Raw genomic sequence first — 25912 nt, 5'->3', positions numbered from 1 at the left:
AGAAGGACCGTTGTCGGTCCAAGAAACAAGGAGCAGAGCTGCCTCTCAGAATAAACTGATAAGAACAGATACTACACTTGATCTTAGCCAAAAGGCCGAGAAGCGATAACCCGAATGGGGTCCCAGCAAAGCGCGCAAACCGGAATTCGGCCACCAACACTGGTGGAGAAGAGATCAGCACCACGGACACATCTAACACACACACATCACTTCGTTGTCGTTGCAGTCTGAAAGATACCAGGCTGTACGGCAGGTATGAATAGGACTTGAAGTGCTGGACAGGGACCGGAGGACGAGTAGCCATCCAACTGATTTTGTGATTAGGTCGTCGGCGGGCGGGCAGGGTGCCTCAGCTGGGTAGGAGGCCAAATTTGCATGTGCTCCGCCCCGTCTGTTGACGTCGCGTCAACAGACACACACCCACTAGGCAGACGACCAACAGGCAAGCAGCAGCAGCCAGCTGTCTCCTCGCTCTTTGCTGCTGCATGCCTGTGTCCCTGACGAACTGCTGCTGAGTAAATCAATCAGCTAGCTGCTGCAGAGGAGAAGGAGGAATCTTGCACAATCAGGTGCAATGACGGCTTTCCTGTTTTGAGCCCATTCAGCAGCAGTAGTAGTAGACAGTCAGATGGACAGGCATTCATGTGGCAGGACCCTTTGTGTGACATCACAATCTGCCCTCTATGACATCACAAGCTGCTCACTCGGAATCCGGCGGAACCTGACAGCCAGACAGTCACTTGGAACAGACAGGCAGACAGGACAGTCATGTGTAGGTGAGCTGGGTGGGCCAATGTTTTCTTTTATTGGCAGTTACCACCCAAATGATGGTCCGAAGAAGGTAAGTGATACTTTTTCTAAATCCCCCTCTCAATGATCATCAATTGTTGGGCTCGGAAAAAAATGGAAGAGGAAAAAAAATTCCCAAAACAAAAGAGAATAAAGAGGAAAAAAAATTCCCAAAACAAAAGAGAGAGAAAAGAGAGCGCAAAAATAAAAAAAAAATAAAATAAAAGAGATCAAGAAAGAAAAAGGAAAAAAAAAACAAACAAGCCATTTCAAATTGAGAGGGAGGGGGGGTCCAAAAATTCCATTGCTTTGATCCAGTTGATGTTTCCGTGGTAAGATCGTAGGTAAGTCACATAGCGTTTGCATATTTATTGGGAGGTCGCAGCGATTGATAAGTCCTTTAATTTAGGCAGGCTTCCGGTCTTTTGGCTAGGCCGCATATGCTGATATCAAGTGTAGTGTCACGTCAAGTAATTAACTGCCTCGATTCCAGAAAGTACAATTCAAGGAGTCAAGAAATAGTCACAAAATGATACACTGAGGCAGGATTTGAAAGTATTTATGCACAAGGGTTAAACCTTGAAGCAGCAAATGCATGCATTTCTAAATACAAAGGTGCACAAACAATTGATACTCCAAATCAAGTGCCAGGAATGGAAATAGTCTTTTTTTGGATAACAGATTAGGAAGGTGCACCGGTCCTGGAAGTACTGCAATACCAGGTCAATGCGTGGAGTGGACAGAGCAAGCTCTTCTTCCATCTCCCTGTTCTAAAAATCCATTTAATATATGGCCCCCAGATAGGGGGCGTATCAGATATTAAACTGATAAGAACAGATTTTTTTTTTTTTTTTTTTTTTTTCCACTCAGTGGTAAATAAACTTATTCTATTCCAAAAGGAACATTTTATCATGTCCAAAGACAATCACAGTTTAAATACTTTCATCAACGTGGTCTTTTATTCCAATTTTCAATTTACTCAGGGAGAACACAGAAGAAGAATTTGCATATCCCCTCCCACTCCCTTTCCCCCCAAACAAACCAAAACACACCCCAAACAAAGTCCACGGCGGCCATTTTAATCTTCATAATCTTCATACTCATATATCTTAATTAAATGTCCAAAAACCTTTTTCATTACTGGATCTAACATAACTTTCTCAGGGAATTCAATATAGTTTGGCTGCTTTGGCATCCTCTTGTAACCTTTACTCAGCACCAAATCCACATCTTCTTTATCAAAACCTCCAATATACATTGCATGTACCTTTTTCTTCACCTTCCCTCTTTTTTCCTCTTCCTCCATTTTAGGTTTTTTCCCTTCTCTCTCCGCCTCTTTCACCACTTTCGCCTTCCCTCTTTGTTCCCCTCCTAAACAGGGATTTTCACTGGCTGCATCCATACTGGCTGTCTCCATATTGTCCACATCAGAAATTCCAGACTGACACTCCGCCTCTAATTGAACTGGCTGGCTCTTGGCACCTACAGCACTCCTCTCCTGTACTTTCCTATTTATTCCATGTACCTCCTTCACATTCTCTCCACTTTCCATATTTGCCTGCTCATCCTTTTTCTCAGAAGGAACCTCATTCACCATGCCCGGGCATTCTTTTGCGGAATGTCCGCATTTTCCGCACAAATCACATGACCTTGGTTTGGGACAATTCCCTGCCTCATGGCCAGTCTGCTTACAGTTACGACAACATTTCCCCGTTGGGCAATTTTCACTGTCATGACCATATTTGTAACATTTCCTGCAATACCTAGGTTGTCCCGGGTAAAACAAAAAACCACGGTATCCCCCCACACTGAAACTGGCTGGAGGGTGCATAACCCCGCCCACATCATTTTGCTCAGGTCTTAACTTCACCCAGAATTTGTATTTGCCATTAAAAACTCCAAATGCATTTTTTTGGGGATCTCCCCCTCTCACAACAGTGCAATATCTTGACAAAAAGGTTCTTACCAGATTCAGTGGAGTATATGGGTTGTATAAGTGCACAATCACTGGTCTTTCCGTATTCAAAAATAAAGGCACAATCTCAATACCTTTCATATCCGGTTCCAAGCTTTTAGCTCGAATCTTCTCAAAAGAAGGCAGGCATATTTGATCATCATAAAGAGTAACATCATACACTCCAGTAGTAGGAAAGTCTTGAATACAAAAGATGTCGTCCAAAGTAAGCTCAGCCAGTCCAATCAGGATCTTCTTCACAATAAAGCTTAAGTCCTTTGTGCTCCTCACGTCAGAACCGACCTGCAGTCGAAAAGTATTGCGCATACCCGCCATATCAGCCAAATCGAGCTCGCCTCGCCTTTCTCGTTACCCTTGGAGCCCCCCAAACGGAAGGACCCCTGAATGCCTCCAGCTGGGACCAAGGCAGCAAATACTACACTTGATCGCCAGCCAAAAGGCCGAGAAGCGATAACCCGAATGGGGTCCCAGCAAAGCGCGCAAACCGGAATTCGGCCACCAACACTGGTGGAGAAGAGATCAGCACCACGGACACATCTAACACACACACATCACTTCGTTGTCGTTGCAGTCTGAAAGATACCAGGCTGTACGGCAGGTATGAATAGGACTTGAAGTGCTGGACAGGGACCGGAGGACGAGTAGCCATCCAACTGATTTTGTGATTAGGTCGTCGGCGGGCGGGCAGGGTGCCTCAGCTGGGTAGGAGGCCAAATTTGCATGTGCTCCGCCCCGTCTGTTGACGTCGCGTCAACAGACACACACCCACTAGGCAGACGACCAACAGGCAAGCAGCAGCAGCCAGCTGTCTCCTCGCTCTTTGCTGCTGCATGCCTGTGTCCCTGACGAACTGCTGCTGAGTAAATCAATCAGCTAGCTGCTGCAGAGGAGAAGGAGGAATCTTGCACAATCAGGTGCAATGACGGCTTTCCTGTTTTGAGCCCATTCAGCAGCAGTAGTAGTAGACAGTCAGATGGACAGGCATTCATGTGGCAGGACCCTTTGTGTGACATCACAATCTGCCCTCTATGACATCACAAGCTGCTCACTCGGAATCCGGCGGAACCTGACAGCCAGACAGTCACTTGGAACAGACAGGCAGACAGGACAGTCATGTGTAGGTGAGCTGGGTGGGCCAATGTTTTCTTTTATTGGCAGTTACCACCCAAATGATGGTCCGAAGAAGGTAAGTGATACTTTTTCTAAATCCCCCTCTCAATGATCATCAATTGTTGGGCTCGGAAAAAAATGGAAGAGGAAAAAAAATTCCCAAAACAAAAGAGAATAAAGAGGAAAAAAAATTCCCAAAACAAAAGAGAGAGAAAAGAGAGCGCAAAAATAAAAAAAAAATAAAATAAAAGAGATCAAGAAAGAAAAAGGAAAAAAAAAACAAACAAGCCATTTCAAATTGAGAGGGAGGGGGGGTCCAAAAATTCCATTGCTTTGATCCAGTTGATGTTTCCGTGGTAAGATCGTAGGTAAGTCACATAGCGTTTGCATATTTATTGGGAGGTCGCAGCGATTGATAAGTCCTTTAATTTAGGCAGGCTTCCGGTCTTTTGGCTAGGCCGCATATGCTGATATCAAGTGTAGTGTCACGTCAAGTAATTAACTGCCTCGATTCCAGAAAGTACAATTCAAGGAGTCAAGAAATAGTCACAAAATGATACACTGAGGCAGGATTTGAAAGTATTTATGCACAAGGGTTAAACCTTGAAGCAGCAAATGCATGCATTTCTAAATACAAAGGTGCACAAACAATTGATACTCCAAATCAAGTGCCAGGAATGGAAATAGTCTTTTTTTGGATAACAGATTAGGAAGGTGCACCGGTCCTGGAAGTACTGCAATACCAGGTCAATGCGTGGAGTGGACAGAGCAAGCTCTTCTTCCATCTCCCTGTTCTAAAAATCCATTTAATATATGGCCCCCAGATAGGGGGCGTATCAGATATTAAACTGATAAGAACAGATTTTTTGATTGAAAAGGCAAATCTTTATTGTACATAAAGAAAGCAAAAAACAGACGGTAACATTTAGGCATATATACTGTGTCGCAGCACAGCCAAAACACAGCACACATGCAAGACTGTATAGTACATTTCATGAAATACAGCATAAGAAATCAAATACCGTAAGACATGTTATGCACTATGCATTCTAACCTTAAACAATCATTGACTATGGATAAGACTATGGGTGGAGGGGAGGGGGGTGAGGGAGGGGGAGTCACATTGCCCGAAGCTTTATTGACCAGACAGACACATATAAGGGGAGGGCAATAAATAGACAGGACATCAATAAAACAACAGACATCGTGAAATGGGGGAGCGGGGCCACGTCACAGTTCTTATCACTCAGTTCAATGGGGAAAGGGCCAGAAGAAGGGGGGGTTAGTCCTCTTCTTCCTCAGGGCTATCCCGGATGGAGTAGTCTCTGAGCAGGCTGTGGATCAGCCTGCGGCAGTCCTGCACGGACATCCTCTCCCTCCTCAAAATGAGGCGATTCCTGGCAAACCACACAGCGTCCTTAAAACAGTTTATAAGGCGCCAGGCCTCCTGGGTCGCCCCAACAGTGTGTGTGCCGGGGAACAGTCCATAAAGCACCGAATGGTACGATAGGTGGCTCCTGGGCACACAGTCCTTAAACTCAGTCTCTAGGGCATCCAGCAGCAACTGGGCATAGGTGCAGTCCCAGAAGAGGTGCATAGATGTTTCCTCGCTAACGAGGCACCAGGGACAATGTCTGTACCTACACAAGTTTCGGGAGTGCATGAATGACCGGTGAGGCAAACCCCCCTGGATGGCCATCCATGACAAGTCTTTATGTCTATTACTCAGTCTCTTGGATGCCAAGTACTCCCAGACAAACTTAACAGTTGCCGCCGGGAGCCCTGGGATCGATTCCATAGTGTCTTTGGCTCTGATGAGCTTGTGGACAGTTTTTGGCTTCCACAAGTCGGGTTTCAATCCCTCCAGTTGGTGTTCCCTCACAAACTTGGACACGTCCAGGTAAAACCACGGAGTGGTCCAGTTGTAAGGGATGGAGCTGTCCCACTTGTCCCATTTAAGGGTCCTCCACAAAGGCAGGAGGAAGAAGCGGGACATGGAGTTCCCTGCAGAGCCGGCACAATTTTCAATCAAAGTTCTGCGGATGCAAGTACATACAAAGAAGGCTCTCAGCATAGTTGGAATGTCTGGAATGCCTTTGCCACCTTTGAGGGGATCCTTGTACATAATGCTCCGCTTCACTCTGTCCATTTTGGAGCCCCAGATGAAGTGGAAAGTGGCCCGGGTAATGGCCTTGCATACCGCAGTTGGCGGCGGCCAGGCCTGGGCTGTGTACTGCAGGACGGGAAGAATCTCGTTCCGCAGCACAAGGGCTTTCCCTTCGATGGAAAGGTCTCTGAGGCTCCACAGTCCAATTTTCTGTCTCACTGTAGCAAGTTTCTCATCCCAGCACTTCCGGGCGGCTCCATCATCACCGAACCAGACCCCCAGAATTTTGATGAGGTCCGGTTTGACGGTAAATGGGAAAGGAGCCGAGGACGACAGGTGCCACTTTCCGAAGAGCATGGCCTCTGACTTCCCGCAGTTGACTTTTGCCCCTGAAGCACGGCCGAAGTCCTCACAGGTCTGGACGAGTGCTGCCACCGAGCGTTGATCCGCGCAGAAGACAGTGACGTCGTCCATGTACAGCGAGCACTTGGCCACTGGGTGGTCTGGACCTGGTGCGGTGATCCCTCTAATCTCTGGATTCTGTCTGATGGATAGGGCCAGGAGCTCTATAACACAAACAAAAAGAAGAGGTGAAAGAGGGCAGCCTTGTCTGACCCCAGAGAGAACCGGAAAGGGGTCAGTCTTCCAGCCGTTCACCAACACCGTGCTGTGGATATCGAGGTACATAAGGTTAACATACGAACAAAACAATTCACCAAGACCAAATTTTCGCAGCACCTTACCCATCAGCTCATGAGAGACACGGTCAAAGGCCTTTTCCTGATCAAGACTGATCAGGGCCGTGCGCACATTACGATCTTTCACGTAATGGACCGTGTCCCTGAGGAGGGCAAGGCTGTCTGCGATCCTGCGGCCAGGTATACCACAGGTCTGATCCGGATGAACAATCTGTCCGATGACAGCCTTCAGCCTATTGGCCAGTACCTTGGCGAGGATCTTGTAGTCCACGTTCAGAAGAGAGATGGGCCTCCAATTTTTCAGCTCACATCTCTCCCCCTTCCGCTTATACAAGATCGTGATCATCCCTTCCCTCAGCGAAGGAGGCATTTTTCCCTCCACCACCATCTCCTCATACAGCTCGAGCAGGTCCGGGCCGATTAGATCCCACAGCGCTACATAGAGCTCAGCTGGGAGACCATCGTTACCTGGAGTCCTGCCTTGCCTAAAGGATTTGGTGGCAGATAATACCTCCTCCAGCGTCAGGGGAGCGTCCAGCGCCGATCTGCCTGCAGGATCAATAGGGTTAGTGATACCTGACAGGAACTTGTCGGCCATGTCGTTGTCAGTCGTCTTAGGGGAGTAGAGGTCGCTGTAGTAGTCGCGGACGACCTTCATCACGCCCTCCTTCCCCTGTCTGGGAATGCCATTCTCATCTCGCAGCTCGGTCAGGGGCGTGTGGCCAGAGTGGAGTTTCCTGAAAAAGAAAGAAGAACACTTCTCACCCTTCTCCAGATTCTCCACCTTGGAACGGAAGACGATACGTCTGGACTCCTCCTCAAAGTGCCTTTTCAGGCTCTTTTTGGTCTCATCCAGGTCGTCCTTCACGTCCCAGCCGCACCGCTGGAGGTCCACCAGGGACTGGAGCTCACGCTGCAGATTTCTGAGGTTCCTCTTACGGTCGCATGCCTGGATACGCCCTTTGACCTGAAAGAAACTGCGGATGTTAGATTTGGCATATTCCCACCAGTCAGACATACAGTCAAAATAACATTTGTCATTTTTCCATGTGATGTAGGCATCCTTAAGTTCAGCCAATACCTCCTCCTTTTCCAGCAGTGCACAGTTCAACTTCCAGGAGCCTGGGCCAGGTGGAAAACCATGGCCCAGGATACCTTGGAAGAGAATGGCCCTGTGGTCAGAGAAGAAGCAGGGAACCATAGAATGCCTAACCTGCTGCACTGCCCGGGAGGTGAACACAAAGTCAATGCGGGAACGCACAGAGCCATCGGGGCGGCTCCACGTGAAATTCACGGAGCCTCCCCCCATGGAGCCCACAGCGTCCCGCAGTGACGCTTCGGCCACCATTTCCCGGAGCAGATTGGACGTGATGTCCAACTTCGCAGAGTTGCAGGTGCTTCGTCCATCCCCTTCGATCGGGCAGTTGAAGTCTCCAGCCATCACTACAGCCCTGGTGGTGGCGAGCTGGGTCCGCAGGGTCTGGAATAATTCCAAACGCTCATTCTTGATAGGTGAAGCGTACACGCAGATAAGCCTGATAGGCTTACCTGCCCAGGAGCCGTCTACGACAAGTAACCTGCCGCAGACAAGCTCCTGAACAGAATCCAGCGTGAAGAGGCTCCCCCTGATCAGAATAGCTACCCCTGCAGACTTACACTCACCTCCACCGGACCAGTAGGACGGGCCATGGGACCACTGCCGGGCCAGGTGCTTGTATGACCTGGAGAAAGGGAGAGAGCATTCCTGCAACATGTAAACATCACATTTCTGATAGTCAAGGAAAGTAAAAACAGACTGTCTCCTAGCCTTATCCTTAATGCTCCTCACATTAATGGTAAGAATATTAAAAGCTACCATTTGTTAAGAGAAAGGGCAGGTTAGGTTACGATACGTTTACGTTACCACTCCCATCAGGGGGCGCAGCGTCCGGCTCTGCAGCTGGATCTCCTTCATGGGTTGGTTCCGTAATGCCAAGCAGCTGGTCGATGTCGCTGTCGCAGACGAGTTCAGTCGCCCCAAACTCGTCGTAACATTCCACCAAGGCCGCCATCTCCTCCTCGAGGGAGGGGGCGGGCTGGGGTGGTTCCACCAACTCAACTGCTGCCTTTTTGGAAGTTTCCGGGTCGGCAGCGGGGCTCTCCAACACCTTCCTCTTCCGTCTCAGCGTAGTCGGACCTGCAGGGGCAAGGGGTGGAAACTCCTCCTCGGAGAGGGGAGGGGCAGAGGGGGTGGAGGGAAGAGGGGTGGGTTGGGCAAGAGGTCGGGAGGGTGAGGGAGGGGGGTGAGCAGCAGTGGAGGGGGGTGCTGTCACAGAGGGAGGTAGGGGAGGAGGGGTGGGGATGACAGGGGCAGGGGAGGGTTTCTTACCACCTTGTTTCTGCGGCTTCGGCTTTGGCTGCTTCTGTACCGGCTGGGGAGGCACCATGGGGGTAACTCCCTTCACTGCTGCGGCGTAGGATCTCGCTCTGTCAGGGCATGCCTTGTAGAGGTGGTCTCCTTTGCCGCACAGGTTGCAGACGAGCTTCGTGGGGCAGTCCTTTGTCTCGTGGCCGGCCACGTGACAGAACTTGCATGCCGAGACCTTGCACTCTCTTCCCACGTGGTCTTTCCCACTGCACTTTCGACAGGTGCGTGGTTGATCCGCGTAGTAGATGAGTCCAGCGGTTCCCCCCAGGGAGAAGCACTGTTTGAGGTGCTTGACTCCGTCTGGGCACGAAGTGTCCTTGTGGAGCCTGACCACCACCGACCACTTTACGTCCCAGAGCCCGTTGCTCAGCAGGACCCTTGTGGGGTCCCTGATGACCGTGCAGGATCTGTTCAGGAATGTGACGATGTCTTTGGCAGGCACATGTGGACTTCGCATTGAAACCGTCACCCGCCTCTCCTCCCTTTGAATAGGGCAGTTGCCCACAAAGCGAGAGAGAGGGGAATCAGGCTTCGCCGCTTTCACCGCCTCCCAATACCTCTTGCAGATGGCAATGGTGGCGAAGGTGACATAAAAGATCCCCTTGATGAAGGTCTGGGTGCTGAGGACTTCGGGGGCCGAGAATCCTTGGTCCAGGACCATCATCTTGCCGAATTGCACCAGCGAAAGGTCCGGCACCTGTCCGTCCACCTCCTTCAGCTTCATCACCACGGTTTGCCTCATCCAGGGTTCCAGGGCTGGGGTAGCCTTGGAGCCATCCCTGGCGGGCACCGCTGGTGGTGTCCCTGAAGGGGGGCAGGAGCTGGGGCCGGCCACATTTGCTGGGGTTTCGGCCGGGGACTTGCCCTTCTTCCCGGCGAGGGGGGCTGGAGCGGAGGCTGTGGCCATCCTTCCGGCTTCTCGGGGCAAAAGGGTCTTTTCCGGGACCCCGGCAGGAGGGGAAGGAGGAAATCTCTTCAGAGGGCAGAGCAACACAAGTCTAACCCTCCAAGGTGGCTAGAGAGCGATGCACGGCTTCAGAGGGCAGAGCAAAGCAAGTCTAACCCTCCACGGAGGCTGGGGAGCGTTGCAGAGCTTCGGAGGGCAGAGCAGAAAGTCTGACCCTCGGCGGCGGCTCCGGAGCGGTGGAGGCTTCAGAGGGCAGAGCAGAAAAGTCTGACCCTCCTAGGCAGCTCGGGAGTGCTGCAAGGCTTCGAGAGGGCAGAGCAAACAAGTCTGCCTCTCCCAGGTGGCTAGGGTGCGTTGATCTCCCTCCTCAGGCGAAATCCTCTTCTCCTCGCAGTCGGGGGCGGAGCTTCTTCCTCGGCGTCGAGAGGCGGAGGGGTCGGCAGTCGCTTCGGAGGGCAGAGCAGACAAGTCTGACCCTCAGTCTTCTTCGCCGGCTTCTCCCTCTTCAGCGATGTCTTCTCCTCCTCGCAGTCTCGACGTCTTCGCTCTTTCGCTCTCTCGGCCAGCAGCGGTAGCCCTGAGAAGGACCGTTGTCGGTCCAAGAAACAAGGAGCAGAGCTGCCTCTCAGAATAAACTGATAAGAACAGATTTTTTGATTGAAAAAGCAGGTCTTTATTGTACATAAAGAATGCAAAAAACAGACGATAACAAATATCACACATATACCGTGTCGCAGCACAGCCAAAACACAGTACACATGCAAACAGTATAGTACATATTATAAAATACAGTACAAGATAAACTCACACTATAGACTATACTATGCACTATGCATTCTAACGGTAACATTTACACAACAGTATACAAGACTATGGGTGTGGAGGGTAGGGGGTGAGGGAGGAGGAATCACATGCCCGAAGCTTTATTGACCAGACAGACACGTATAAGGGGAGGGCAATAAATAGAAATACATCAACAAAACAACAGACATTGTGAAGTGAGGGGGAAGGGGCCACGGTCCCAAAGTCTTATAAAACAGTCCAAACAAGGGGAAAGGACCAGAAGAAAAGGGGTTTAGTCCTCTTCCTCCTCAGGGCTATCCCGAATGGAATAGTCTCTGAGCAGGCTGTGAACCAGCCTGCGGCAGTCCTGAACGGACATTCTCTCCCTCCGCAGTATGAGACGATTTCTGGCAAACCACAAAGCGTCCTTAACACAGTTTATAAGGCGCCAGGCTTCCTGGGTCGCCCCATACGTGTGGGTGCCTGGGAATAGTCCATACAATACCGAAAGGTATGAAAGACAGTTCCTGGGCACGGAGTCCTTGAATTCAGTCTCTAGGGCATCCAGCAACAACTGTGCGTAGGTGCAGTCCCAGAAGATGTGCATGGAGGTTTCTTCATGCACAAGGCACCAGGGACAATGTCTATACCTACACAAGTTTCGGGAGTGCATGAATGACCGGTGAGGCAAGCCCCCCTGAATGGCCATCCATGACATGTCTTTGTGTCTATTTGTGAGCCTTTTGGAGGCCACATACTCCCAGACAAACTTGGCAGTTGCTGAAGGGAGCCCTGAAATCGGTTCCATGACGTCTTTGGCTCTGATGAGCTTGTGGACAGTTTTAGGTTTCCACAAGTCGGGTTTCAATCCCTCCAGTTGGTGCTCCCTCACAAACTTGGACACATCCAGGTAGAACCATGGAGTAGTCCAGTTGTAAGGGATGGAGCTGTCCCACTTGTCCCATTTAAGGGTCCTCCACATTGGTAGGAGGAAGAAGCGGGACATGGAGTTCCCCGCAGAGCCGGCACAATTGTCTATCAAAGTTCTGCGGATACAGTTACATGCAAAGAAGGCTCTCAGCATAGTTGGAATGTCTGGAATGCCTTTGCCACCTTTGAGGGGATCTTTGTACATAACAATCCGCTTGACTCTGTCCATTTTGGAGCCCCAGATGAAGTAGAAAACGGCCCGTGTGATGGCCTTGCAGATCGCCGCCAGAGGTGGCCAGGCCTGGGCGGTGTACTGAAGAACAGGAAGAATCTCATTCCGCAGCACAATGGTTTTCCCTTCGATGGTAAGGTCTCTGAGACTCCACAATCCAAGTTTCTGGCGCATAGTAGCAAGTCTTTCATCCCAGCACTTCAGGGCCGCTCCATCTCCTCCGAACCAGACACCAAGGATCTTGATGAGGTCTGGCTTTACCGTGAATGGAAATGGAGTGGAGGACGACAGGTGCCACTTTCCGAAGAGCATAGCCTCTGACTTCCCAAGGTTGACCCTTGCTCCTGAAGCACGGCCGAAGTCTTCGCAGGTCTGGACGAGGGCTGTCACCGATCTCTGGTCTGCGCAGAACACAGTGACGTCATCCATGTACAGCGAACACTTGGCCTCTGGGTGGTCTGGACCCGGTGCGGTGATCCCTCTGATCTCTTGATTTTGCCTGATGGATACAGCGAAGAGCTCTATAACACAAACAAAAAGAAGAGGTGAAAGAGGGCAGCCTTGTCTGACCCCAGACATAACAGGGAAGGGGTCAGTCTTCCAGCCGTTCACCAACACCGAGCTGTGGATATCAAGGTACATCAGGTTAACATAAGAACAGAATAGCTCACCAAGACCAAATTTACGCAGTACCTTGCCCATCAGCTCATGGGAGACACGGTCAAAGGCCTTTTCCTGATCAAGACTGATCAGGGCTGTGCACACATTACGGTCTTTCACGTAATGGACAGTGTCTCTGAGGAGGGCAAGGCTGTCTGCGATTCTGCGGCCTGGAATGGCGCAGGTTTGGTCTGGGTGAACAATCTGCCCAATGACAGCCTTCAGCCGGTTGGCCAGTACCTTGGCGAGGATTTTGTAGTCCACGTTCAGAAGAGAGATGGGGCGCCAATTTTTCAGGTCACATCTCTCCCCCTTACGCTTATACAAGATCGTGATCATTCCTTCCCTCAGCGAAGGAGGCATTTTGCCCTCCACCACCATCTCCTCGTACAGCTCGAGCAGGTCCGGGCCAATGAGATCCCACAGCGCAACATAGAGCTCTGCTGGGAGACCATCACTGCCCGGAGTCCTGCCCTGCCTAAAGGATTTAGCGGCAGAGAGCACCTCCTCCAACGCCAGGGGAGCGTCCATGGCTGATTTACCTGCAGGATCAATAGTGTTAGTGATACCTGACAGGAACTTATCCGCCTCCTCGGTGTCTGTAGTCTTGGGGGAGTAGAGGTCGCTGTAGTAGTCGCGAACGACCTTCATCACGCCCTCCTTCCCCTGTCTGGGGATGCCATTCTCATCACGCAGTTCTGTCAGGGGCGTATGGCCAGAGTGGAGTTTCCTGAAAAAGAAAGAAGTGCACTTCTCACCCTTCTCCAGATTCTCCACCTTGGAACGGAAGACGATGCGTCTGGACTCCTCCTCAAAGTGCCTTTTCAGGCTCTTTTTGGTCTCATCCAGGTCGTCCTTCACATCCCAGCCGCACCGCTGGAGGTCCACCAGGGACTGGAGCTCACGCTGCAGTTTTCTGAGGTTCCTCTTACGGTCGCTTGCCTGGATACGCCCTTTAGCCTGAAAGAAACTGCGGATGTTAGATTTGGCATATTCCCACCAATCAGACATCCAGTCAAAATAACATTTGTCATTCTTCCATGTGATGTAGGCATCCTTAAGCTCAGCCAGTACTTCCTCCCCTTCCAGTAGGGCACAGTTCAACTTCCAGGAGCCTGGGCCAGATGGAAAACCATGGCCCAGAATTCCTTGAAAGAGAATGGCCCTGTGGTCAGAGAAGAAGCAGGGAACCATAGAATGCCTAACCTGCTGCACTGCCCGGGAGGTGAACACAAAGTCAATGCGGGAACGCACAGAGCTATCAGGGCGGCTCCATGTAAAATTCACGGAGCCGGCCCCCATGGAGCCCACAGCGTCCCGCAGTGATGCTTCAGCCACCATTTCCCGGAGCAGATTGGACGTGACGTCCAGCTTCGCAGAGTTGCAGGTGCTTCGTCCATCCCCTTCGATCGGGCAGTTGAAGTCTCCAGCCATCACTACAGCCCTGGTGGTGGCGAGCTGGGTCCGCAGGGTCTGGAATAATTCCAAACGCTCATTCTTGATAGGTGAAGCGTACACGCAGATAAGCCTGATAGGCTCGCCTGCCCAGGAGCCGTCTACGACGATTAACCTGCCGCAGACAAGCTCCTGAACAGAATCTAGCGTGAAGAGGCTCCCCCTGATCAGAATGGCTACCCCTGCAGACTTACACTCACCTCCACCGGACCAGTAAGATGGACCATGGGACCACTGCCGGGCCAGGTGCCTATAGGACCTGGAGAAAGGGAGAGAGCATTCCTGCAACATATACACATCACATTTCTGAATGTCAAGAAAGGAAAAAATAGATTGACGTCTGTTCTTATCCTTAATGCTCCTTACATTAATGGTAAAAAGATTAAAAGCTACCATTTGTTAAGAGAAAAAGGCAGGGTCATTGTACGTTTACATTACCACTCCCATCGGGAGGCGTTTTATCAGGATCTGCAGCCGGATCTCCCTGTTGGGGTGTCTGGATGCAGTCAAGTATTTCGTCGATCTCACACAGGCTGTTGAGCTCAGGTACTCCGCTCTCCTCCAAGACCTCTACATAGGCCTCCATCTCCTCCTCGAGGGTGAGGGAGCCCTGTACTGGCTCGACCGATTCCACTGCTGCTTTCTTGGAAGATTCTGGGTCGGCAGCTGGGCTGTCCAACTCCTTCCTCTTCCTTCTTGGCTGTACATTTCCTGCAGGGGCAAGGGGTGGAAACTCTTCCTCGGAGAGGAGAGGGACAGGGGGAGGGGTAGAGGGGGTGGTGGGAGGAAGGGTGGGTTGAATCACAGGTCGGGAGGGTGAGGGAGGGGGGGTGGTGCGAACAGCCGGGGTGGGGTTTGCTGTCGCAGAGGGAGGGAGGGGAGGAGGTTTAGGAATGGTGGGGGGAGGGGAAGGTTTCTTACCGCCTTGTTTCTGCTGGATCTGCTTCTGTGCAGGCTTGGGTGGTACCTTGACAGGGGCGACCACACCCGATACTGCTGCGGCGTAGGATCTCACTCTGTCGGGACAGTCCCGGTAGACGTGTTCCGTGTTGCCGCACAGGTGGCAGGTCATCCTCGTGGGGCAATCCTTTGTCTCATGGCCCGCCATGTGACAATGTTTGCAGGCCTGGACCTTGCAGTCCTTCGCCATGTGATCCTTCCCGCTGCACTTCCTGCAGTTGCGCGGCTGGTCAGAGTAATGGAGAAGTCCTGCTGTTCCCCCCAGGGAGAAGCACTGTGGAAGGTGCTTTACTCCTTCTGGGCACGAGGTGTCCTTGTGCAGCCGGACGATCACTGCCCACTTCGTGGACCAGAATCCATCATCGGTCATGATCCTTGTGGGGTTCCTCACGACCGTGCAGAATCGGCCCAGAAATGTGGCAATGTCTCCGGCTGGCGTGTGAGGGCTGCGCATTGAAACCGTCACCCGCCTCTCCTCCCTTTGGATAGGGCAGTTGCCCACAAAGCGAGAGAGAGGGGATTCGGGTCTCGCCGCTTTCACTGCCTCCCAGTACCTCTTACAGATGGCAATGGAGGTGAAGGTGACGTAGAAGATCCCCTTCAGGTAATTCTGAATGCTGAGTGTTTCAGCCTTCGTGAATCCCTGGTCGAGAACCATCTTCTTGCCGAAGGTGTCGATCGACATGTCCGGCACCTGTCCATCCGACTCCTTAAACTTCAACACCACGGTCTGCCTCATCCAGGGCTCCAGGGCTGGGAGGCCTTTGGAATGGTCCTGGTCGGGCACCGTTGGTGGTGTCGTAGAAGGGGCAGTGGAGCAGGGGCCAGCCGAGACGGTCGGACCTTCGGCCGGTGACTTACCCTTCTTCCCGGGCTTCTTCCTCCCAGCGAGGAGGGCCGGAGTGGAGGCTGAGGCCGGCACCAGGGCTGGAGCAGCTGTGGCCATCCTTCCGGTTTCTCGGGGCAGCTGAAGTCGGGGCAAAGGGTCTCCTCCGGCGTCGAAAGGTGGAGATGAAGGGGTCGCTTCAGAGGGCAGAGCAACACAAGTCTAACCCTCCAAGGAGGCTAGAGAGCGATGCACGGCTTCAGAGGGCAGAGCAAAGCAAGTCTAACCCTCCACGGAGGCTGGGGAGCGTTGCAGAGCTTCGGAGGGCAGAGCAGAAAGTCTGACCCTCGGCGGCGGCTCCGGAGCGGTGGAGGCTTCAGAGGGCAGAGCAGAAAAGTCTGACCCTCCTAGGCAGCTCGGGAGTGCTGCAAGGCTTCGAGAGGGCAGAGCAAACAAGTCTGCCTCTCCCAGGTGGCTAGGGTGCGTTGTCTCCCTCCTCAGGCGAAATCCTCCTCTCCTCGCAGTCGGGGGCGGAGCTTCTTCCTCGGCGTCGAGAGGCGGAGGGGCAGGCGGTCGCTTCGGAGGGCAGAGCAGAGCAAGTCTGACCCTCAGTCTTCTCCGGCTTCTCCCTCTTCAGCGATGTCTTCTCCTCCTCGCAGTCTCGACGTCTTCGCTCTTTCGCTCTCTCGGCCAGCAGCGGTAGCCCTGAGAAGGACCGTTGTCGGTCCAAGAAACAAGGAGCAGAGCTGCCTCTCAGAATAAACTGATAAGAACAGATACTACACTTGATCTTAGCCAAAAGGCCGAGAAGCGATAACCCGAATGGGGTCCCAGCAAAGCGCGCAAACCGGAATTCGGCCACCAACACTGGTGGAGAAGAGATCAGCACCACGGACACATCTAACACACACACATCACTTCGTTGTCGTTGCAGTCTGAAAGATACCAGGCTGTACGGCAGGTATGAATAGGACTTGAAGTGCTGGACAGGGACCGGAGGACGAGTAGCCATCCAACTGATTTTGTGATTAGGTCGTCGGCGGGCGGGCAGGGTGCCTCAGCTGGGTAGGAGGCCAAATTTGCATGTGCTCCGCCCCGTCTGTTGACGTCGCGTCAACAGACACACACCCACTAGGCAGACGACCAACAGGCAAGCAGCAGCAGCCAGCTGTCTCCTCGCTCTTTGCTGCTGCATGCCTGTGTCCCTGACGAACTGCTGCTGAGTAAATCAATCAGCTAGCTGCTGCAGAGGAGAAGGAGGAATCTTGCACAATCAGGTGCAATGACGGCTTTCCTGTTTTGAGCCCATTCAGCAGCAGTAGTAGTAGACAGTCAGATGGACAGGCATTCATGTGGCAGGACCCTTTGTGTGACATCACAATCTGCCCTCTATGACATCACAAGCTGCTCACTCGGAATCCGGCGGAACCTGACAGCCAGACAGTCACTTGGAACAGACAGGCAGACAGGACAGTCATGTGTAGGTGAGCTGGGTGGGCCAATGTTTTCTTTTATTGGCAGTTACCACCCAAATGATGGTCCGAAGAAGGTAAGTGATACTTTTTCTAAATCCCCCTCTCAATGATCATCAATTGTTGGGCTCGGAAAAAAATGGAAGAGGAAAAAATAAAATAAAAGAGATCAAGAAAGAAAAAGGAAAAAAAAAACAAACAAGCCATTTCAAATTGAGAGGGAGGGGGGGTCCAAAAATTCCATTGCTTTGATCCAGTTGATGTTTCCGTGGTAAGATCGTAGGTAAGTCACATAGCGTTTGCATATTTATTGGGAGGTCGCAGCGATTGATAAGTCCTTTAATTTAGGCAGGCTTCCGGTCTTTTGGCTAGGCCGCATATGCTGATATCAAGTGTAGTGTCACGTCAAGTAATTAACTGCCTCGATTCCAGAAAGTACAATTCAAGGAGTCAAGAAATAGTCACAAAATGATACACTGAGGCAGGATTTGAAAGTATTTATGCACAAGGGTTAAACCTTGAAGCAGCAAATGCATGCATTTCTAAATACAAAGGTGCACAAACAATTGATACTCCAAATCAAGTGCCAGGAATGGAAATAGTCTTTTTTTGGATAACAGATTAGGAAGGTGCACCGGTCCTGGAAGTACTGCAATACCAGGTCAATGCGTGGAGTGGACAGAGCAAGCTCTTCTTCCATCTCCCTGTTCTAAAAATCCATTTAATATATGGCCCCCAGATAGGGGGCGTATCAGATATTAAACTGATAAGAACAGATGAGTTTGAAGAAACTCAGGGAGCCCGAGGTGTGCTCCCACCACCACCAGTGACGTGACTAAACGCGTGCACAGGGGGCAGCCGTACGAACGTGTGGCCCTCTCCCAAAGGAGAAAGGCCCCATGGTTCCCCTAACCCCCCTCAACCATAAGGCCAAGGAAGGGAAAAAAGGGATCGGTGGGTCCTCTTCGCCGAAGCTTAGAGAGACCCGCTTTTCCTCCACCCCCGGAAGGGTTTCGGACGGTGGGTCCTCCGCAGCCCGTGCTTTGGAGAGACCCGACTTAGGCTTCCCTCCGCCTTGCGGCTCGGGGTTGCCCTCGAGGGAACCGGGACTCTCCCCAGAAGGTGAAGAGTCCCAGTCACGTTTGGGGAACGGAAGGCCCGTTAGGGACAGCCGCACTACCCAAATGAAAAAAACGTGACAAACTAACGAAAAACGTGGAGTGCAAAACGTGCAAATCATAAAAAGAAAAGAATAAGGCCCTAGCCAGAAGGCCGGGGGGGGGGTGTGAAAAATTGTCCTACCCCATCCAAAAGGACAGGGTAAGGACGTGAAGCGCTAACCTAAAGGGAAGTGCGCAGTGCAAGTGCCATTCGTGCAAGGTGACTTGGGATCACCCGTGCATGTCCGGCACCCCCGAGTTTCCCCGGGGGCACAGTGCAGCCTCGGACTCCAGGCAGCCGACCCTTCAGCGTCCGACCAAGCTTTTCTCCGTCTCACCAGCAGGCATTTTCCAGCCCCTGGCATGGGAATGGGTACTCCACTGGGCCTTTCGAAAGACTCCCTTAGGGGCTGCACCCCCTCCGGAAGAGCAATCTACTCAGTCCCAGTGTTTCTCCGCTCCCAGGGTTAAGGTACTAAGCTGGGCCTTTCGCGGTCTCCCCATCAGAGGCTACGAACCTCTGGAACAGGAGCCATCTACTCAGTCCCAACCTTTCTCCGCTCCCTGGGATTGGATACTAGACTGAGCCTTTCGCTGACTCATCCTTCGGGGGCTACAAACCCCGTCAAGAGAGTCAAACTACTAGGCCCAGTGTTTCTCCCCCCCTCTTACCAGTGGATTTACGGAAACAACACCTCCTACCAAAGGCAGAGGTGAAGATACTCAGTGAGACTTTTCACTACTCCCGGGAAAAAACAGAGGGGTCCCACACCCTCCGCCCATCAGAGCAGCTACTCAGTCTCACCTTTCTCTATTCTCTGCCAGAGGCCAGTCCATACCCAACTGATAAGAACAGATTTTTTTTGATTGAAAAAGCAGGTCTTTATTGTACATAAAGAATGCAAAAAACAGACGATAACAAATATCACACATATACCGTGTCGCAGCACAGCCAAAACACAGTACACATGCATACAGTATAGTACATGTTATAAAATACAGTACAAGATAAACTCACACTATAGACTATACTATGCACTATGCATTCTAACGGTAACATTTATACAACAGTATACAAGACTATGGGTGTGGAGGGTAGGGGGTGAGGGAGGAGGAATCACATGCCCGAAGCTTTATTGACCAGACAGACACATATAAGGGGAGGGCAATAAATAGAAATACATCAACAAAACAACAGACATTGTGAAGTGGGGGGGAAGGGGCCACGGTCCCAAAGTCTTATAAAGCAGTCCAAACAAGGGGAAAGGACCAGAAGAAAAGGGGTTTAGTCCTCTTCTTCCTCAGGGCTATCCCGAATGGAATAGTCTCTGAGCAGGCTGTGAACCAGCCTGCGGCAGTCCTGAACGGACATTCTCTCCCTCCGCAATATGAGACGATTTCTGGCAAACCACAAAGCGTCCTTAACACAGTTTATAAGGCGCCAGGCTTCCTGGGTCGCCCCATACGTGTGGGTTCCTGGGAATAGTCCATACAATACCGAAAGGTATGAAAGACAGTTCCTGGGCACGGAGTCCTTGAATTCAGTCTCTAGGGCATCCAACAACAACTGTGCGTAGGTGCAGTCCCAGAAGATGTGCATGGAGGTTTCTTCATGCACAAGGCACCAGGGACAATGTCTATACCTACACAAGTTTCGGGAGTGCATGAATGACCGGTGAGGTAAGCCCCCCTGAATGGCCATCCATGACATGTCTTTGTGTCTATTTGTGAGCCTTTTGGAGGCCACATACTCCCAGACAAACTTGGCAGTTGCTGAAGGGAGCCCTGAAATCGGTTCCATTACGTCTTTGGCTCTGATGAGCTTGTGGACCGTTTTAGGTTTCCACAAGTCGGGTTTCAATCCCTCCAGTTGGTGCTCCCTCACAAACTTGGACACATCCAGGTAGAACCATGGAGTAGTCCAGTTGTAAGGGATGGAGCTGTCCCACTTGTCCCATTTAAGGGTCCTCCACATTGGTAGGAGGAAGAAGCGGGACATGGAGTTCCCCGCAGAGCCGGCACAATTGTCTATCAAAGTTCTGCGGATACAGTTACATGCAAAGAAGGCTCTCAGCATAGTTGGAATGTCTGGAATGCCTTTGCCACCTTTGAGGGGATCCTTGTACATAACAATCCGCTTGACTCTGTCCATTTTGGAGCCCCAGATGAAGTGGAAAACAGCCCGTGTGATGGCCTTGCAGATCGCCGCCAGAGGTGGCCAGGCCTGGGCGGTGTACTGAAGAACAGGAAGAATCTCATTCCGCAGCACAAGTGTTTTCCCTTCGATGGTAAGGTCTCTGAGACTCCACAATCCAAGTTTTTGACGCATTGTCGCAAGTCTTTCATCCCAGCACTTCAGGGCCGCTCCATCTCCTCCGAACCAGACACCAAGGATCTTGATGAGGTCTGGCTTTACCGTGAATGGAAATGGAGTGGAGGACGACAGGTGCCACTTTCCGAAGAGCATAGCCTCTGACTTCCCAAGGTTGACCCTTGCTCCCGAAGCACGGCCGAAGTCCTCGCAGGTCTGGACGAGGGCCGTCACCGATCTCTGGTCTGCGCAGAACACAGTGACGTCATCCATGTACAGCGAACACTTGGCCTCTGGGTGGTCTGGACCCGGTGCGGTGATCCCTCTGATCTCTTGATTTTGCCTGATGGATACAGCGAAGAGCTCTATAACACAAACAAAAAGAAGAGGTGAAAGAGGGCAGCCTTGTCTGACCCCAGACATAACAGAGAAGGGGTCAGTCTTCCAGCCGTTCACCAACACCGAGCTGTAAATGTCAAGGTACATCAGGTTAACATAAGAGCAGAATAGCTCACCAAGACCAAATTTACGCAGTACCTTGCCCATCAGCTCATGGGAGACACGGTCAAAGGCCTTTTCCTGATCAAGACTGATCAGGGCTGTGCACACATTACGGTCTTTCACGTAATGGACAGTGTCTCTGAGGAGGGCAAGGCTGTCTGCGATTCTGCGGCCGGGAATGGCGCAGGTTTGGTCCGGATGAACGATCTGCCCAATGACAGCCTTCAGCCGGTTGGCCAGTACCTTGGCGAGGATTTTGTAGTCCACGTTCAGAAGAGAGATGGGACGCCAATTTTTCAGGTCACATCTCTCCCCCTTACGCTTATACAAGATCGTGATCATTCCTTCCCTCAGCGAAGGAGGCATTTTGCCCTCCACCACCATCTCCTCGTACAGCTCGAGCAGGTCCGGGCCAATGAGATCCCACAGCGCAACATAGAGCTCTGCTGGGAGACCATCACTGCCCGGGGTCCTGCCCTGCCTAAAGGATTTAGCGGCAGAGAGCACCTCCTCCAACGCCAGGGGAGCGTCCATGGCTGATTTACCTGCAGGATCAATAGTGTTAGTGATACCTGACAGGAACTTATCCGCCTCATCTGTGTCTGTAGTCTTAGGGGAGTAGAGGTCGCTGTAGTAGTCGCGAACGACCTTCATCACGCCCTCCTTCCCCTGTCTGGGGATGCCATTCTCATCACGCAGTTCTGTCAGGGGCGTATGGCCAGAGTGGAGTTTCCTGAAAAAGAAAGAAGAACACGTCTCACCCTTCTCCAGATTCTCCACCTTGGAACGGAAGACGATGCGTCTGGACTCCTCCTCAAAGTGCCTTTTCAGGCTCTTTTTGGTCTCGTCCAGGTCGTCCTTCACGTCCCAGCCGCACCGCTGGAGGTCCACCAGGGACTGGAGCTCACGCTGCAGTTTTCTGAGGTTCCTCTTACGGTCGCATGCCTGGATACGCCCTTTAGCCTGAAAGAAACTGCGGATGTTAGATTTGGCATATTCCCACCAATCAGACATACAGTCAAAATAACATTTGTCATTCTTCCATGTGATGTAGGCATCCTTAAGCTCAGCCAGTACTTCCTCCTTTTCCAGTAAGGCACAGTTCAACTTCCAGGAGCCTGGGCCAGATGGAAAACCATGGCCCAGAATTCCTTGGAAGTGAATGGCCCTGTGGTCAGAGAAGAAGCAGGGAACCATAGAATGCCTAACCTGCTGCACTGCCCGGGATGTGAACACAAAGTCAATGCGGGAACGCACGGAGCCATCGGGGCGGCTCCACGTGAAATTCACGGAGCCAGCCCCCATGGAGCCCACAGCGTCCCGCAGTGATGCTTCAGCCACCATTTCCCTGAGCAGGTTGGACGTGATGTCCAGCTTCGCAGAGTTGCAGGTGCTTCGACCATCCCCTTCAATCGGGCAGTTGAAGTCCCCGGCCATCACTACAGCCCTGGTGGTGGCGAGCTGGGTCCGCAGGGTCTGGAATAATTCCAAACGCTCATTCTTGATAGGTGAAGCGTACACGCAGATAAGCCTGATAGGCTCACCTGCCCAGGAGCCGTCTACGACAATGAGTCTGCCGCAGACAAGCTCCTGAACAGAATCTAGCGTGAAGAGGCTCCCCCTGATCAGAATGGCTACCCCTGCAGACTTACACTCACCTCCACCGGACCAGTAGGATGGACCATGGGACCACTGCCGGGCCAGATGCCTATAGGACCTGGAGAACGGGAGAGAGCATTCCTGCAACATATACACATCACATTTCTGAATGTCAAGGAAGGAAAAAATAGATTGACGTCTGTTCTTATCCTTAATGCTCCTTACATTAATGGTAAAACGATTAAAAGCTACCATTTGTTAAGAGAAAAAGGCAGGGTCATTGTACGTTTACATTACCACTCCCATCGGGAGGCGTTTCATCAGGATCTGCAGCAGGGTCTCCCTGTTGGGGTGTCTGGATGCAGTCAAGTATTTCATCGATCTCACACAGGCTGTTAAGCTCAGGTACTCCGCTCTCCTCCAAGACCTCTACATAGGCCTCCATCTCCTCCTCGAGGGTGAGGGAGCCCTGGACTGGCTCGACCGATTCCACTGCTGCTTTCTTGGAAGATTCTGGGTCGGCAGCTGGGCTGTCCAACTCCTTCCTCTTCCTTCTTGGCTGTACATTTCCTGCAGGGGCAAGGGGTGGAAACTCTTCCTCGGAGAGGAGAGGGACCGGGGGAGGGGTAGAGGGGGTGGTGGGAGGAAGGGTGGGTTGGATCACAGGTCGGGAGGGTGAGGGAGGGGGGGTGGTGCGAACAGCCGGGGTGGGGGTTGCTGTCGCAGAGGGAGGGAGGGGAGGAGGTTTAGGAATGGTGGGGGGGGGGGAAGGTTTCTTACCGCCTTGTTTCTGCTGGATCTGCTTCTTCTGTGCAGGCTTGGGTGGTACCTTGACAGGGGCGACCACACCCGATACTGCTGCGGCGTAGGATCTCACTCTGTCGGGACAGTCCCGGTAGACGTGTTCCGTGTTGCCGCACAGGTGGCAGGTCATCCTCGTGGGGCAATCCTTTGTCTCATGACCAGCCATGTGACAATGTTTGCAGGCCGAGACCTTGCAGTCCTTCGCCATGTGATCCTTCCCGCTGCACTTCCTGCAGTTGCGCGGCTGGTCAGAGTAATGGAGAAGTCCTGCTGTTCCCCCCAGGGAGAAGCACTGTGGAAGGTGCTTTACTCCTTCTGGGCACGAGGTGTCCTTGTGCAGCCGGACGATCACTGCCCACTTCGTGGACCAGAATCCATCATCGGTCATGATCCTTGTGGGGTTCCTCACGACCGTGCAGAATCGGCCCAGAAATGTGGCAATGTCTCCGGCTGGCGTGTGAGGGCTGCGCATTGAAACCGTCACCCGCCTCTCCTCCCTTTGGATAGGGCAGTTGCCCACAAAGCGAGAGAGAGGGGATTCGGGTCTCGCCGCTTTCACTGCCTCCCAGTACCTCTTACAGATGGCAATGGAGGTGAAGGTGACGTAGAAGATCCCCTTCAGGTAATTCTGAATGCTGAGTGTTTCAGCCTTCGTGAATCCCTGGTCGAGAACCATCTTCTTGCCGAAGGTGTCGATCGACATGTCCGGCACCTGTCCATCCGACTCCTTAAACTTCAACACCACGGTCTGCCTCATCCAGGGCTCCAGGGCTGGGAGGCCTTTGGAATGGTCCTGGTCGGGCACCGTTGGTGGTGTCGTAGAAGGGGCAGTGGAGCAGGGGCCAGCCGAGACGGTCGGACCTTCGGCCGGTGACTTACCCTTCTTCCCGGGCTTCTTCCTCCCAGCGAGGAGGGCCGGAGTGGAGGCTGAGGCCGGCACCAGGGCTGGAGCAGCTGTGGCCATCCTTCCGGTTTCTCGGGGCAGCTGAAGTCGGGGCAAAGGGTCTCCTCCGGTGTCGAAAGGAGGAGATGAAGGGGTCGCTTCAGAGGGCAGAGCAACACAAGTCTAACCCTCCAAGGAGGCTAGAGAGCGATGCACGGCTTCAGAGGGCAGAGCAAAGCAAGTCTAACCCTCCACGGAGGCTGGGGAGCGTTGCAGAGCTTCGGAGGGCAGAGCGGAAAGTCTGACCCTCGGCGGCGGCTCCGGAGCGGTGGAGGCTTCAGAGGGCAGAGCAGAAAAGTCTGACCCTCCTAGGCAGCTCGGGAGTGCTGCAAGGCTTCGAGAGGGCAGAGCAAACAAGTCTGCCTCTCCCAGGTGGCTAGGGTGCGTTGATCTCCTCTTCAGGCGAAATCCTCTTCTCCTCGCAGTCGGGGGCGGAGCTTCTTCCTCGGCGTCGAGAGGGGGAGGGGTCGGCAGTCGCTTCGGAGGGCAGAGCAGAGCAAGTCTGACCCTCAGTCTTCTCCGGCTTCTCCCTCTTCAGCGATGTCTTCTCCTCCTCGCAGTCTCGACGTCTTCGCTCAATTCGCTCTTCTCGGCCTGGCAGCGGTAGCCCTGAGAAGGACCGTTGTCGGTCCAAGAAACAAGGAGCAGAGCTGCCTCTCAGAATAAACTGATAAGAACAGATACTACACTTGATCTTAGCCAAAAGGCCGAGAAGCGATAACCCGAATGGGGTCCCAGCAAAGCGCGCAAACCGGAATTCGGCCACCAACACTGGTGGAGAAGAGATCAGCACCACGGACACATCTAACACACACACATCACTTCGTTGTCGTTGCAGTCTGAAAGATACCAGGCTGTACGGCAGGTATGAATAGGACTTGAAGTGCTGGACAGGGACCGGAGGACGAGTAGCCATCCAACTGATTTTGTGATTAGGTCGTCGGCGGGCGGGCAGGGTGCCTCAGCTGGGTAGGAGGCCAAATTTGCATGTGCTCCGCCCCGTCTGTTGACGTCGCGTCAACAGACACACACCCACTAGGCAGACGACCAACAGGCAAGCAGCAGCAGCCAGCTGTCTCCTCGCTCTTTGCTGCTGCATGCCTGTGTCCCTGACGAACTGCTGCTGAGTAAATCAATCAGCTAGCTGCTGCAGAGGAGAAGGAGGAATCTTGCACAATCAGGTGCAATGACGGCTTTCCTGTTTTGAGCCCATTCAGCAGCAGTAGTAGTAGACAGTCAGATGGACAGGCATTCATGTGGCAGGACCCTTTGTGTGACATCAC

The 25912-nt window shown here is 52.4% G+C and overlaps 1 protein-coding gene and 6 pseudogenes across 1 annotated transcript; all 7 read right to left on the bottom strand.

The window, feature by feature from the left end:
• Positions 1–107, bottom strand: LOC146012696 (U2 spliceosomal RNA; annotated as a pseudogene).
• A 1367-nt stretch (positions 108–1474) lies between these two features.
• LOC146012665 (U2 spliceosomal RNA) lies at positions 1475–1692 on the bottom strand (annotated as a pseudogene).
• A 2891-nt stretch (positions 1693–4583) lies between these two features.
• Positions 4584–4762, bottom strand: LOC146012609 (U2 spliceosomal RNA; annotated as a pseudogene).
• Positions 4763–8281: 3519 nt separating this feature from the next.
• Positions 8282–10004, bottom strand: LOC146008965 (uncharacterized). Its single transcript, XM_083148844.1, has one exon. It carries the CDS (start codon positions 9991–9993, stop codon positions 8563–8565), a length of 1431 nt encoding a protein of 476 aa, XP_083004970.1. The 5' UTR covers positions 9994–10004; the 3' UTR covers positions 8282–8562.
• Positions 10005–16547: 6543 nt separating this feature from the next.
• LOC146012695 (U2 spliceosomal RNA) lies at positions 16548–16654 on the bottom strand (annotated as a pseudogene).
• A 1281-nt stretch (positions 16655–17935) lies between these two features.
• On the bottom strand, positions 17936–18111 carry LOC146012645 (U2 spliceosomal RNA; annotated as a pseudogene).
• A 7130-nt stretch (positions 18112–25241) lies between these two features.
• Positions 25242–25348, bottom strand: LOC146012694 (U2 spliceosomal RNA; annotated as a pseudogene).
• Between the last annotated feature and the right edge of the window lie 564 nt (positions 25349–25912).

The sequence above is a fragment of the Crinia signifera genome, chromosome 6 (genome assembly GCF_055691185.1).
Source record: "Crinia signifera chromosome 6, ASM5569118v1, whole genome shotgun sequence".
Lineage (NCBI taxonomy): Eukaryota > Metazoa > Chordata > Amphibia > Anura > Myobatrachidae > Crinia > Crinia signifera.
The sequence above is the reverse complement of the archived record's forward strand: the minus strand, read 5'-3'. Positions and strand labels throughout refer to the sequence as shown.